The sequence below is a fragment of the Canis lupus genome, chromosome 20 (genome assembly GCF_011100685.1).
Source record: "Canis lupus familiaris isolate Mischka breed German Shepherd chromosome 20, alternate assembly UU_Cfam_GSD_1.0, whole genome shotgun sequence".
In the NCBI taxonomy this organism is placed as follows: domain Eukaryota; kingdom Metazoa; phylum Chordata; class Mammalia; order Carnivora; family Canidae; genus Canis; species Canis lupus.
In genome coordinates, this window is record NC_049241.1 from 56,857,993 (window position 1) to 56,872,661 (window position 14,669).

General features: G+C 54.6%; 2 protein-coding genes across 2 annotated transcripts in view; both read right to left on the reverse strand.

Moving 5' to 3' along the window:
• The window catches only part of LOC111091403 (zinc finger protein 555), a 22,623-nt gene extending 22,463 nt beyond the window's left edge, over positions 1 to 160 (reverse strand). The window contains exon 1 of the mRNA XM_038567879.1: positions 142 to 160. The gene's annotated coding sequence lies outside the window, so the exon portion shown is untranslated. The remainder of the gene's footprint in view (positions 1 to 141) is intronic.
• Positions 1 to 9,267, reverse strand: part of ZNF554 (zinc finger protein 554) — a 12,049-nt gene extending 2,782 nt beyond the window's left edge. Inside the window, 6 exon segments of the mRNA XM_038567875.1 lie at positions 142 to 268; positions 4,054 to 4,100; positions 4,103 to 4,125; positions 5,282 to 5,377; positions 7,445 to 7,650; positions 7,843 to 9,267. Coding sequence (XP_038423803.1) covers positions 142 to 268; positions 4,054 to 4,100; positions 4,103 to 4,125; positions 5,282 to 5,377; positions 7,445 to 7,650; positions 7,843 to 7,929 — 586 coding nt within the window. The 5' untranslated portion in view covers positions 7,930 to 9,267.
• Positions 9,268 to 14,669: the final 5,402 nt, after the last annotated feature.

Here is a 14,669-nt window from a genome sequence, read left to right on the forward strand (position 1 = left end):
GACCACGAGCCCCACAAGGGCAGGAGCCATGGCCGCTGTATTCACCCACAAACCCCCACTTCCTACCCTGGCTCTCGACATGGTGTGGATGCACAGTGAGTGTGAACTGACAAGCAGGTGAAGGCGTGGTGTGGGTCTTACCTAGTGTGGCCAGGTTCCGGCAGGTCTCCAGCATCACCTCTCTGTAGAGCCTCCTCTGAGCAGGGTCTAGCATCTCCCACTCCTCCTGGGAGAAGTCCACAGCCACATCCTCAAAGGTTACAAACTCCTAAAATATCACATGGGCTCTGCTCAGGAAAGGCCCACCTCCATGTACATGTACAGGAGGAGGGCTGGGGGTGGAGGGAACAGGACGTCCACACAGAACAGAGGTGGGGCACAGCCCAGAGGTTCGATCCTGCCAGCACCAAGTCCGAAGGGAACATGTGGCTCATTTCTTTTTTTTTTTTTTTTAAGATTTTATTTATTTATTCATGAGCCACACAGAGAGAAAGGCAGAGACACAGGCAGAGGAAGGAGCAGGCTCCCTGCAGGGGGCCCGATGCAGGACTCAATCCCGGGACCCCGGGGTCACAACCTGAGCCAAAGGCAGACGCTCAACCACTGAGCCACCCAGGTGCCCCCACGTGGCCCACTTCTCACTGAACTGGTAAGTCTATCTTTTGGATCTAGGACCACTACATTCCCACTCGAGACTCTCCCCCTGCCTATTCCACAAAGAGGTCGCTTGCAGCCATGCAAGTCTACGGTCACGGGACCGTGTGTCTACTACCGACTTCCCAGGATGCAGCCTCCCCGTCTCCTCGATGGAAAGAACAAGTTCAACCTCATGGGACTGAGTGAAGGCTGCGTGGCTTCCCTACATCACGGCATCTGCTCTTCACACGGTCAGAGAGCCCAGAAGCAATCCCTGTCATCTGTAGGACCAAGGAGACCCGCACCCCAAACCCGAGGTTGGCAGATGCAGGTTGTCTTTGCGGCCACGAGTTGGGGCTGCACGCTGCACGGCGCAGACGGAGTGAGAAGCGGGATGTGCCACCCCGCACCTGACTCGCACCTGACTCGCACCTGACTCGCTGAAACGTGGCGAAAGCCCAGACGGTTCCCAGAGGGGAAGGGCATGGGGTGGAGGATGGAGACTGGGCGGCGCCTGGCAGGCCAGAGCAGCACCCCTGGTTGGCACCAGCAGCGAGGCCGCGGTCTGTCCTAAGAGCTCGAAGTTACCTGTGGACTGTGAATGATGGCTCGGGCCCCAGGCAAGCGGCCTGCCCGACCCACTGGGTGGTTTGGGCCATTCTGGATGAAGTTGAGGTTTTTAATTTGGTTTATTAAAAACAAAAAGCAAGAAACAAACAACCAACAACAACAACAACAAAACCCCACAGTCCTGGTGATGCTTTGGTGTCTTGTCTCCTCCAGGTGGGAGAAGAAAGGGCTCAAACATTCCCAAAGGGGAGCTTTGGGGAGGGACAGAAATATTAAATGTTTCTCTCTCTCTCTCTCTCCATTTTTTTAAAGATTTTGTTTTTATTATTTATTTAATATAAGCAAGCACAAGCAGGGGGGAGAAGCAGAGGGAGAGGGAGAAGCAGGCTCCCCGCTGAGCAGGGGGCCCGATGATGCGGGATCAATCCTAGGACCCCGAGATCATGACCTGAGCTGAAGGCAGGTGCTTCAGTATTAAACCTTTGTGTTTCTCCCACCCGGAAGAAGAAAGTTAGTACCCAGGGCGGCCACAAAATTTTAGATAAGGTGGAGGCACCTAGGTGGCTCACCTAGGTGGCTCAGTCGGTCAAGTGTCCAGCTCCAGATCTGGGCTCAGCCCGAGGATCTCAGGGTTGTGGGATCAGGCCCCACGGTGGGCTCTGCACGCAGCGTGAAGTCTGCTGGAGACCGTCTCCCTCTCCCTCTGTTTCTCCCCTGCTCACACACCCTCTCTCTCTCTCCTTAAAATACATAAATAAAATCTTTTTTAAAATTTGTAGATAAAGTGGGAAAAAAACCAGGCTTTTTTCCAGGCTAGCAGCAGCTGCCGCAACACCCCCTACATACACCCATTCCCGCTGCCTTCCTCTCAGGCAGCCCTAGGGTAACCCTGCAACTGCCGACTCACTGCAAGGCTCTGGGCAGATCTGCAACTAAGTAAAAAGGAAAACAATTGTAATGGCTTTGAACTTCGTGGCTATTATCTCTAGAAGCACAATTAAAAATTGTCGTGAAATATCACTTCCTGTTAAATATAATAATCTATTTATCGATTATAATATATAAATCGATTACTGGCACTCCATAAGGGATCATCTCAGTCGGGGAAGGCTGGGAGGAAGTCTCAGTGGGACACATGTTCTTTGCTTTTTGCTGCCTGGTGGGCAGGTTAAAACGTAAACTCCCTAAACACTAAAAACAGAACAAGTCTCCATGACTCGTGATTTTTGTGACTTCCACATTTCGGAGACCAGTGTGGAGAGAGGCAGTCCCCACATGGAGAAATGCTGTTGGGATTTAAAGATGTGGGCCTGGGATCCCTGGGTGGTGCAGCGGTTTAGCGCCTGCCTTTGGCCCAGGGCACGATCCTGGAGACCCGGGATCAAGTCCCACGTCGGGCTCCTGGTGCATGGAGCCTGCTTCTCCCTCTGCCTGTCTCTGCCTCTCTCTCTCTCTCTCTCTCTCTCTCTCTGTGTGACTATCATAAATAAATAAAAATTAAAAAAAATAAAAAAATAAAGATGTGGGCCTGAGCTGCTGGGGGTGGGGGGTGGGGGTGGGGGTGGGGTGATCCTGTGTGGCCTGGAGAGACGATGACCGCCCCATCGACCGCCTAGGTCTGAGCGGCTCCACTTACAGGCCCGCCAGGGCGCACCAGACAAGCTGGGCCACTGCCGGGCCCTGTGGCACCTCAGCTTTGCTGCTGCCGAGGGACAAGCCACTGGCTCGTTTGGGGCCGGACCTCCCAGTGGCCCCTGACAGTGGCCCCTGGCTGTGTCGGCCCCAGGACGCACCCTGCTGGCCTGAAAGTACATGTGCCTGCAATGACCAGGACTTCTCTGCAGGGGCCAGAGCAGATCGAGGACCCCGCCATGGGGCCCTGACCAGGACCATCTGGGTCACTCACAAATGTCCACAGGATAGGGCTCGTTCTCCCAGGGACCACCTGAACCCGAGCTGTTGTCAGCTCTGGATTTGTGATGCAGACACTGACCACATTCCCAAACCTGTGGCTGCGGCCCAAGCCAAGTGTGAGTGAGGGGACCAGGCCCCTCCCTGGCCACTGCTCCTCACAGATCTGCTGTCCCAGCCGATGCTGGCCTCTGCTCCCCACCTCTCTCCTGATGCTCGTGCCCCGTAAGGCAGCTTCACATCAAATGTGGCTGTCTCCAGGCTTGAAAAGGCTGACCCAGCCCCAGGAAGGAAGGGACCCCGACACCTGCCCCCACGCGGACAGACCCCGAGGACACCGGGCTCAGGGGACCCAGACCCAGAAGGACACCTCCTGCAGGACCCCACTCCCAGGAGGTCCCCAGAGGAGGCCCGTCCACAGAGAGAGAGAGGAGGAGGTGGGAGCCAGGGGTGGGGCGGGGGCGGGGGTCAGTGCTTCCTGGGGAGGGCATCTCCATGTGGGGAGGTGGAAGGTTCTGGAGACGGTGGGGGGAGGTGCAAGTCGGGGTGAGTGTGCTCCATGCCCTGAGCTGTGCACTTAGGGTTAAGGTGGTGAATTTTAGGTTGTGTGTAGTTTACCACAATTTAAAGGATGATTTCCAGGTCACAAGGATGGTGCTTTCCTGCGCAGCTCCTCCCGCCATGGGGGACGCAGGGTGTTCAGGCCACACAGCAGGGCTCCCAGCCCAGGAAGGAAGCACAGCTCTCTGGCAGGGAAGGTGTGCTGAACACAGTGCATGCCTCTCCTCACACTTGCAAGAAGCAGGGGTGCTTAGACCCTGATGCTCAAGGGCAACACTCCCTCGTTTCCCACAGAGCCAAGGAACACAGTTGTGGCAGGAGTGTTTCCTCTGAACACACCGGACATCTTCAGGGAGAGAGGAGGTCCCCACTCACCTGGGGCCAGGGGGGCAGGTACCCAGCAGCCATCCTCTTCTCTTGGGAAAGCAGGTTCCAGGGCAGGCAGGGCTGCGGGAAGAGAAGGGGCCATGAGGCCCAGGCCCAGGGCTGTCCCCAGTCCCCAGATCCTGACCCGGAGACCTCTGCAACCATCCAGGGGTCCCCCCAACACGGAGTGAGGTCAGTAGGAGCCAGGACAGAGGCCACAGGCCTTAACAGCTCCTTAACTCACATAGGGACAGAGACTGAAGGTCTGAGAAGGTAAGGGGGGGCACCAGCTCACATTCTAAATTTATTTTATTTTATTTTATTTATTTCAGAGAGAGAGCAAGGGTGCAGCATGAGTGGGGTGAGGGGTGGAGAGGGAAGCAGACTCCCTTCACTGAGCAGGGAACCCAACCGGGGCTCGACCCCAGGACCCCGGGACAGCACCTGAGCCGAAGGAGCCCCCAGGTGGCCCAGGAAGCTGACATCCTAAGGTTCCGGGTGGACATGAATTTTGCGGGGGCCCCATTCAGCCCAGTAGAACCACCCGGACTCGAACTCTGGAGGGCTCAGTTCAGACACCCCCAGGCGCCCCCAGCCCTGGCACGTCTCAGATTCACGTCTGCCTTCCCACAGCCCGGCCGGCTCCCTGGAGGCCCCCTCGCTCCCCCTGGAAGCTTCCAGCAGATGCCCCCGCTGTGCGGCAGGAAGGAGCCAGGTGGGCCTGTGTGCTCTGCACGCGGCCGCGGGGCTCCCGCCCTCCAGGGAAAGAGCTGATTCTGGCCCTTCCCCGGGGCCCCCAGGACCCGCTCCCCAACAAACATTAGCTAGGCCACTGGGCTGTGACCTCAGGGTTCTGAGTTCAGTTCCGCATCCCCCATTTTTAGCAAGAGCCCCTGCCCGGTGTCTGATGGCCCCGATACCCGGCTGGTTTCCCCATCCGCCGGCCGGGCAGCCTGCCTGCTGCTCCATCCCACTGGGTCCAGTTAGCCGGAGTCCCCTCTGCCGTGTCCCCTCGGCAAGTGTCACCTGCTGACCCCCTCCTGCTCACTGGCTACAGCCCCCTAGTCCAGGCTGCATCAGGGATGGGGCCCAGCTCCCCCCGGGCCCCTCCTGCCAAAGGCCCCGGACAGACTCTGCTGGGGGCGCCCTAATGACCGTCGGGCTCTGGCCCTCCATAGGGACGTCCTGAGGCAGTCCTGCCCCGTCCCCACCACACGTGAGCCACCGTGGCACGCACATGAAGCCCCTTGCAAGCAGCAGACTCTCACGCACAATCCTGAGGAATGAGTGGGGGCCGTTCACGGGACACTTGTGATGGGCTTCACGGGGATTCCTGGATGAAAATGTCAAATTATTGCCACCACCCCCATCAACAGGAAACCACCACGGGGACAGCCCAGTAACCGCTCCCGCAGCTGAGACCCGCCGATGCGCACCCCGCTACTGGGGAGACCCCGAGGGGAGGCGGGACACTGGTGAAGCCTCAAAGCCTTGCTTCCAAAATATTCCTTAATTACCATGGTGCCTTAAGGCATCCGTGGGTCCTTCCAGGCTCCTCCTCCAGGAGGTGGTGCTTCCCTCCCCCAACCCTGCTTTCCACGCGGGTCGACTTAGTGACCTGCTTCCAGCAAACAGGGCAGATAAAGGGAGAGGGGTTAACTTCACTGCTGGAGAAGCCTGGGAGAGCCCAGCAGGCCACGTGATCAAGGTCAGGGTCACTGGTGACATGGAGTGGACATCAGATATCCCCTGATGGGACATGACCCCTCTGGGGTGCCTTCCCCCAAAACCATAACCCCGGTGCAATCGTGAGAAAACATCAACCCAGGGGACCTTCTTCTACAAACACCTGGCCAGGGCTCCCCAGAAGCGTCCAGGTCAGAAAAGATGAGGAAAGCGTGAGAAAGGATCACAGGCTGGAGGAGCCCAAGAAGACAAGGCGAGGTGAAAAGATGTCATGTGGGACCTGGATGGGGTTCCCGGGGCAGAAGGAAGATGTTGGTGGGAAATCTGGTGAAATCTGAAAAAAAAGTTTGCAGCCTAGTTAATAGAACAGAACCAGCATTAATGTCTTGCTTGGTTGGCTTTTGTTTTTAATTGCGTGTGGCAGGCACCCTTCCCATGAGATTTATCGTAACATGTTTTATGGGTACAACACACTATTACTGGCTCATCTTGCTGAACCAGGCCCTGATGCAGCCCCCGCACCCCCACCTCCACCCCGGGGCCGCCGCTCCGGTCGCATCTTGACCGTGATCTATGCTCCACAAGGAGGTGTGGACGACCCTAGGGGAAGCGTTCCTGGTAAGGGGTAAGGCAGTGTTAACCCTGAGGTACCGTGGGCCGGGGTGGTCCGAAAAAATATCCTTTTAATGCATGAAGCACAGACGCATATCCGGCACAGAGAGGACACGCGCACGCCTCGTGTTACTGCGCTTCACACAGAATGTGCTGACCCTGAAGGTCGGTGACGGCCCTGCGGGACCACTTTTCCCTTGGCCTTTGCTCACTTCATGTCTCTGTGTCACATGGTGGTGAATCTCACGAACTCATGACTGTAGTTGTTACGGAGATCTGTGATCAGTGATTCTGACCGGTGATGGCTCAGATGGTTAGCATTTACTAGCAATAAGGTATTCTTACGTTAAGGTAGGTACATTGTTTTCTTAGACATCACGCTATTGCACACCCACTGGACTCCGGTACGGCGTAAACACAACTTGTATACGCCCTGGGAAACCAAACAATTCAAGTGATTCATGTTATTGTGGGTGGTCCGGAACCAAACCTGCAACATTTCCAACATAAGTCTACAGGCAAGTATCTGTTGGTACCGGCTACACTGGTCCCCTCTGAATCCATACCTTCACGTCCCAACCCTGACCTCAGAAGGTGACTGTATTTCAAGACAGGGTCTTTAAAGAGGTAATTAAGTTAAAATGAGGTCATTAGGAAAGGATCCTGATCCCAAAAAAACAGTGTCTTTATAAGAGAGGATTGGGGGTGCCTGGGTGGCTCAGATGGTTGAGCATCTGCCTTTAGCTCAGATCACCATCCTGGGGTCCTGCGATGCAGCCCCACTCAGGCTTCTGGCTCAGCGGAGAAGTCTGCTTCTCCCTCTCCCTACTACTCTTGCTTTTAAAAAAAAAGGGGGGGGAATCCCTGGGTGGCTCAGTGGTTTGGCGCCTGCCTTTGGCCCAGGGCGCGATCCTGCGGTCCCAGGATCGAGTCCTGCGTCGGGCTCCCGGCCATGAAGCCTGCTTCTCCCTCCTCCTGTGTCTCTGCCTCTCGCTCTCTTTCTCTCTATGTCTATCATAAATAAATAAATAAATCTTTAAAAAATAAATAAAAAAATAAAAATAAAAGGCCAGAAGAGGACTGGAGCACAGGAAGACCATACCATGTGAGGGCACGGGGAGAAGACGGCCGTCTAACACCAAGGACAGAGGCTCTGCAATGTCGGCCCTGCCAACATCTCGATCCCAGGCCTCCCGGTACTGGGACAGAACAGAGGCCTGTGGTGTGAGCGGCACGGGGAAGACAGCCTGGCGGTTCTTCACATGGTCGTAGAGTTAACACGTGACCCGGAGATTCCACTCCTGCTACCTGCCCAAGAGAAACGAAAACGTACGTCCACACAAACTTGTTCACAAATGCTCATGGCAGCAAGACTCAGACTTGCCAAAGGGTGGAAGCAACCCACGTGTCCGTCAACAGATGAGCGGGTGCTCTGCCCACAGTGGGTTGTCATTCGGCCTTAAAAAGAAGTGAAGCTCTGACACACACACATGGACGGACCTTGGAAACACAGCACGCGGTGAGAACCTGACACAGGAGGCCCCACGGTGTGAGTCCACGTGTGTGACGTCCAGAACAGGCAGGCATACCTACAGGCAGGAAGTAGATTCATTTTTGGCAGGGGCTAGAGAATGGGGATGGGAGGTAACTGCTCACGGGACAGGGTTTCTTTGGGGATGATAACAGACACCATGTTCCAGACTTAGACAGACACGGTGATCGTACAACTCTGTGCACATCCTGTAAATCACTTAACTGTATACTCAAAATGAATGAACTGTATGGTATGTGGCTTCTATCTAAACGAAGCTATTACAAAAAATAATAATAATAGGGATGCCTGGGTGGCTCATGGTTGAGCGTCTGCCTTGGGCTTAGGGTGTGACCCTGGGGTCCTGGGATCGAGCAGGGAGCCTGCTTCTCCCTCTGCCTGTGTCTCTGCCTCTCTGTGTGTCTCTCATGAATAAATAAGTAAAATCTTAAAAAAATAACAATAAAACCTGGAAAAAAAGTTGTCTACAGTTAAATATATATAACTGTGTATATCTAACCCATACATGTAACATATGGCAACATGGCAGAAAGCTGGCAAGGATACACACCAAACAGTAGCATGGCTAACTCCAGGAAGGACCTGTAACTGTTTAAATTATCAAGGAAGACATGATCTGGAACACCAACTTCTTTTACAAACCATTCATGAAACAAAACTGAGATAAAATGGGGCAAAAAAACTTGAAAATCTAGGAGGGGAGCCGGAGAGTATATGCAGCCGAATTCGCCCGAGAGCTAGAGCTGGCTCTGACTCACGGGGTGTGCGCGGTCTGAGCTATGCGGCCCGAGGGCTGGGCTGGGCCACCCCCAGGGCATCAGATGTGTCTCTGGAAGGACACCTGAGCTGCACCCGGCAAACACCTGCTGCTGAGGACTGCCCTGTGCTCAATCAGGTCTTCTAAATGGCACGTTCAAGTCCTGCCCCTCCGGTACCGGTAAAGGTGACCTTCTTTGCAAACAGGAAATCTGCAGATGTGACCAAGTCGCACTGCAGGAGGGTGGGCCCTGACGCGCTAAGGAGGTGTCCTCGAAAGAGATGCGGACACAGGGAGAAGGCCACGTGACAGTGGACGAGACACGAGTAACACAGTGGCAAGCCAAGGGACACGGAGGGTTGAGGAGGACCCTCAGACGCTGGAAGGGTCCCTGGAGCCTCAGGAGGGAGCAGGGCCCTGCTGACCCCTGGTGTCACACTCGGGGCCGCCAGAACCTGAGAGAGGAAGTCAGGCCGCCCCTGGACGCTCACCAACACCAGAGCCCCACCGAGGCAGGGCTCCTGGGAGCTCCCGGGGCCGGGGGGCATCTGCCACCCTGTGCCCCACACCGCCCCACATCCCGTCTGTGCCCTTGGGACTTTCCCCCGTGGCTCAGGGCAATGGGTGCAGGTGCAGGCCCGGGCCCCCACCCAAGTCCCTCCCGCCCTCCTGCCCACGAGGGTGCCTGTCGCTGGCCCCTTCCGCCCCCTCCTTCACCCAGGCCCGGGGCAGGAGGCTCAGGATTTTCCGTCCCAACGTTCCAACCACAGAAACTCGTCCTTCCTCCCCGGGGGCTTCCTCGCAGAGACCCTGAAATGCACCCCAAGGAGGGGCGAGACCGGAGCGCTTGGGGCTGGGCCCGGGCACAGCGGCTTCCTCACCCGCTGCCGGGCGGTCGGCGCATAAGCGGAGCGGACCCTGGTGCCACCGCAATCCCGACGCCACAGTGTCACTCGGGGCCCGCCCTCGGCTCCGGGGGGCTGTTCCGGGCGCCCCTCCCCCTCCCCCGGCACGACCGCCAGCGGGTCCCCAGACTCTGCCCGGGGGGCGCGGGGGGGCAGGCACAACGGCCCCGGGGAGCCGCCGGCTAGCCCAGGGGAGTCCGGGGTGCCAACCGCTCTCCGCCGTCGAGCAAACAGGTGCGGGGCGTTTCCCTTCCCGCGAGGACCCTGCACACCTGGCGTCGGGCGCGGCACCGCCTGCAGCTGCACGACCCCGGGGCGCGCAGGTGCCACCAGCTCCTGCCCCGGCGCGCCGCGCGGACGCCGCCCCGCTGGCCCCCGCCCCCCTCCCCCCTCGCCCCTCTCTCCTCCCTCCTCCCTCCTCCCTCCGGCTCCCGCCTCCCGCCCCCGCCCGGTTAACTCACGCCGCCGCCGCCGCCACCGCCCCCCGCACGCGCGCCCGGGACCAACTCCGCAGTGCGCCTGCGCACCACGCGGCCGCGAACTACAAGTCCCAGAAGGCGCGCGCGTGGCGCGGGGTCCGCCGTCCCTCTGGGGCCAACGAGTCGAGTCCCATCGCCCTCTAGCGGCGGGCGGTGTCTCCGCAGGACCGGGGAGCTCCCGGAGGAAGTGCCGGTGACGTGTGTGGCGCGATGCCTGAGACAGAAGGACTTGCCTGTTTATTAACAAGTTATGCAAATCTGTAATCCGTTTCTTGGTAAAACTGTTCTAAATGATGATACGTATTAGTCATCCCGATAGGTCGATTTGTGTTAATACGTTGAAATAATAAAACTAGGGGGCGCCCGGGTGGCCCAGAGGTTGAGCATCTGCCTTTGGCTCGGTCCTGATCCCAGGTCCTGGGATCAAGTCCCACATTGGGCTCCTAATAAGGAGCATCTTTTCCTTCTGCCTGTGTCTCTGCCCCTGTCTCTCTGTGTCTGTCATGGATAAATAAATAAAAATTAAAAAAAAAGAAATAATAAAACTACCATAATTAATATATTAATGTATTATAGAGTCATAATATATGATGACATAATTGGCTAAGGTGTTGTGTACAATACAGTATAGTGCAACCATCAGATGATAAAATGATATTCATAAATCATATCAATATGTGATAAGTCATATGTTTTTAAAAGGATGATCATGATGATGATGATTGGCCCAAACCGTCATATGTATTATATGTCTTTCTGTATTATCGTTTTTCTTTTTCAAATTTTTGTTTAAATTCTAATTATATAAATTTTTTTTAATTTTTATTTATTTATGATAGTAACAGAGAGAGAGAGAGAGAGGCAGAGACATAGGCAGAGGGAGAAGCAGGCTCCATGCACCGGGAGCCTGATGTGGGATTCGATCCTGGGTCTCCAGGATCGCGCCCTGGGCCAAAGGCAGGCGCCAAACCACTGCACCACCCAGGGATCCCTAAATTCTAATTAACGTATAGTGCAATACTGGTTTCCGGAGCGGAATTCAGTGATCCATCGCTTACAGCACCCAGCGCTCGTGACAGGTGCCCTCTTAACAGTCCCCGGCACCCATTTAGCCCATCCCCCATCACCTGCCTCCATCAGCCCTCAGTTTGTTCTCTATGGTTAAGAGTCTCTAATGGTTTACTTCCCTCTCCCTCTTTTATTTTTCTTCCCATCTGTTCATCTGTTTTATTTCCTAAATTCCACATATGAATGAAATCATATGGTATTTGTCTTTCTCTGCTTATTTTGCTTACCATCCACATTGTTGGAAATGGCAAGATATTACTTTTTTTTTGATGGCTGGGTAATGTTCCATTATATGTCAAATATATATATAAATGTTAAACACACCTAAAATTTACCTCCACTGTGGGGCGCCTGGGTGGCTTAGTTGGTTAACCGTTGGACTCTTGATTTTGGCTCAGGTCCTGACCTCAGGGGCGTGGGATGGAGCCTCACATCAGTATCTGTGCTCAGTGGGGAGTCGGCTTCAGATTCCCTCCGTCTCTCCCTGCTCATTCGCTCCCTCTTTCTCTCTCAAATTAATAAATTTTTAAAATAAATAAAATAAAAATTAGCTCCACAGCAACATCTAGACTGATGTTTTACCAAGCAATGGGCACCATTACCTTGCCAAGTGGACACATAAAATTAATCATCACACCTCTCTCTCAATAATTGTATAGAACAAGGGCAGCTGGGCGGCTCAGCGGTTTAGCGTCTGCCTTCAGCCCAGGGCATGACCCCAGGGTCGCAGGATCAAGTCCGGCATCAGGCTCCCTGAAGGGAGCCTGCTTCTCCCTCTGCCTGTGTCTCTGCCTCTTTCTGTGTGTCTCTCATGAATAAATAAATAAAATCTTTAAAAAATAATTGACTAGAACACATGGGCAACACATCAGCAAAGGTGGAGATTGAAACAACTGTATCAACAAATTTGACTGGACTATTATTTATGAGACATTCTGACCAACACCAGCTGATCACACATTCTTCCCAAATGTGCACAGAACTGATACAAAGATAGATTATATTCTGGGTTATAAACTTTTTTCTTTCTTTTTTTTTCTTTGTGGGTTTTTCTTTTATTTTTTTTTTCTTTCTTTCTTTTTTAGAGAGGGAGAGAGCAGAGGAAGGGGCAGAGGGATAAAGAGAACACGGGGCTCCAACTCACAACCCTGAGCTCATGACCTGAGCTGAAGTCAAGAGTCAGATGCTTAACCGACTGAGCAACCCGGGCGCCCCTTAAACATATTTTTGATACATTCAAAAGGATTCAAATCATACGCCATACGTGTGATTGGTTAATGATGTAGGCTGCACAGCACTGTTCTCCTTCATCTGCTTCCACTGAATGAATGGGCCCCACTTTTCTCTTCCCCTTCAGATCACTTTTGGGCCTTTTGACCCACGGTTGAGTGACAAAGGTCGGTTTCCATCTCTGCATCAGATGATCTCCAGGCTGCCGCCCGGGCCCTGAGCACGGTGGTGGTGTTGCTACGTTTTGGCTGGACCTGGACGGGTCCTTTGTCTCCGATGAGATGAAGGGGGAGGGGTTCCTCCGGGATCTGAAAGAGGAAATGGGGAAAGCTATGTGCAGCCTGCAGAGACGATGCCCACCAAGAGCAGCCCCCACCTTCTTCAGAAGGGACTTTCCAGGGGATCCCTGGTGGCCCAGCGGTTTAGAACCACCTTCGGCCCAGGGCATGATCCTGGGGTCCCGGGATCAAGTCCCCACGTCAGGCTCCCGGCATGGAGCCTGCTTCTCCCTCTGCCTGTGTCTCTGCCTCTCTCTCTCTGTCTCTCATGAATAAATAAATAAAATCTTTAAAAAAAAAGGAGTTTCCAGAGTCACTGATGCAGCGGCCACCACGGTGGCTATTGTTTACGGGGATGCCAGTTCTCCGACAAACCTCGGGGTAGCTGCATTGAATACGGTCACCACACAGAGGGGGTGGGTCACAGCCACCAGTGGGATCTCGCCACCAGCAGGAAAGACTCCACGCTGGACGCTTTCCACGGGACTCTCGCCTCTTCACACCAGAGCCATGAAGTTCCTGGTTTCTCCCCTTTTATACAGATGGGGAACTGTTGCCAGTCCCCAGAAGACGCTGTCCTTGGTAAGCTCCGGTGACTTTATTTCAAGCGCTCGCCCCCAGGATCCGCCTGCGGTGGTTTGGAGGGACACCCACAGGATGTGTCCTTGGAGGACGCGCACCTGCGCTTCTCGGACAGCACCTGTCTGGCTCCAGCTGCCACGCCCACGTCCCGTGCCCGGTGCCAGGTACGCCGCGGCCCGCGCCCTCCGGGGGACGGTCCTCGCCCAGCCAGGAGCGGGGTCCTTGGGGACTTGAAGAGGCTGATGCCGTCCCGACCTCAGCCGCCGCTGCCTTTAGAGGGTCGGAAGCTGCATTCCCTTGAGAGTCCCACCCGCCAGCGACAACATGTCTTCAGGACAAAGGGACTCTGTTTTCACAAACTGATGTTTTTCTCAAGAGCCGTAGGAGTATCTGCGGTTGTATTCTCTAGGCATGGACAGCGAGGGCTTGATGCAGAAATGGCCGTGAAGTAGGTGGTGCCTCTGGGTGCAGATTTTATCAAGCAGAACTCGGCATCTAGGGTGCCTGGGGGGCTCAGTGGGTGAAGCGTCTGTCTTGGGATCAGGTCATGACCCTGGGGTCCTGGGATCGAGTCCTGCGTCGGGCCCCCCGCAGGGAGCCTGCTTCTCCCTCTGCCTGTGTCTCTGCCTGTCTCTGTGTCTCTCATGAATAAATAAATAAAATCTTTAAAAAACATAAAATGCTTCCAATCCGATGTGTCTTATTGTGCGAACTAATTACATATTTTAATGCTACCCGCATCTCCTGTGTTTTTGAAGTGCGAACCTAATTGTCATTTGGCCCATATGGCTTCTGCTCAGCTGTGGGATATGGCTTGGTAGACATTATTCGTTCATAGGATGGACCTATTTTCACTTACCTGTTATTACCCTGGTCGTGTGTACTGTGACTGCCGGGTCTGCAACACAATGATTTTTGTCCATATAAAAACATTGTTATGAGCCATTGGTACATCACTTGCTGCTAATAAGACATGTTTATTGGCAGAACTTCTCATCTCCAGGGACACCTGGGTGGCTCAGTGGTTGAGCGTCTGCCTTCGGCCCAGGGTGTGACCCCAGAGTCGTGGCATCGAGTCCCACATCGGGCTCTTTGCATGGAGCCTGCTTCTCCCTCTGCCTGTGTCTCTGTCTCTCTGTCTCTCTCTCTCTCTCTGTCTCTCATGGATAAATAAATAAAACCTAAGAAAAAAAAATAACTTCTTATCTTCAGACTCCCCACTCTGTGCGCAGCCAGAACTGTGGTCCTGGGTTTACGAAAAACCCTCAGGAGGGGATGCCTGCCTACTGCTGTGATGGCACCCCTTGTCCACATGGGGAGACTTATACCAGACAGGTAGGCACCGGCAGAGACGTTTCCCTGAACACCCCAGCCCTTCCCTTCTCTGTCCAGGTGGCTGCAGTGCCGTGTGCCTTTATTCTTATACTGTTAGTTCCTTCATCCACGTGGGAAATGCATTCTTCAACCATCATAACA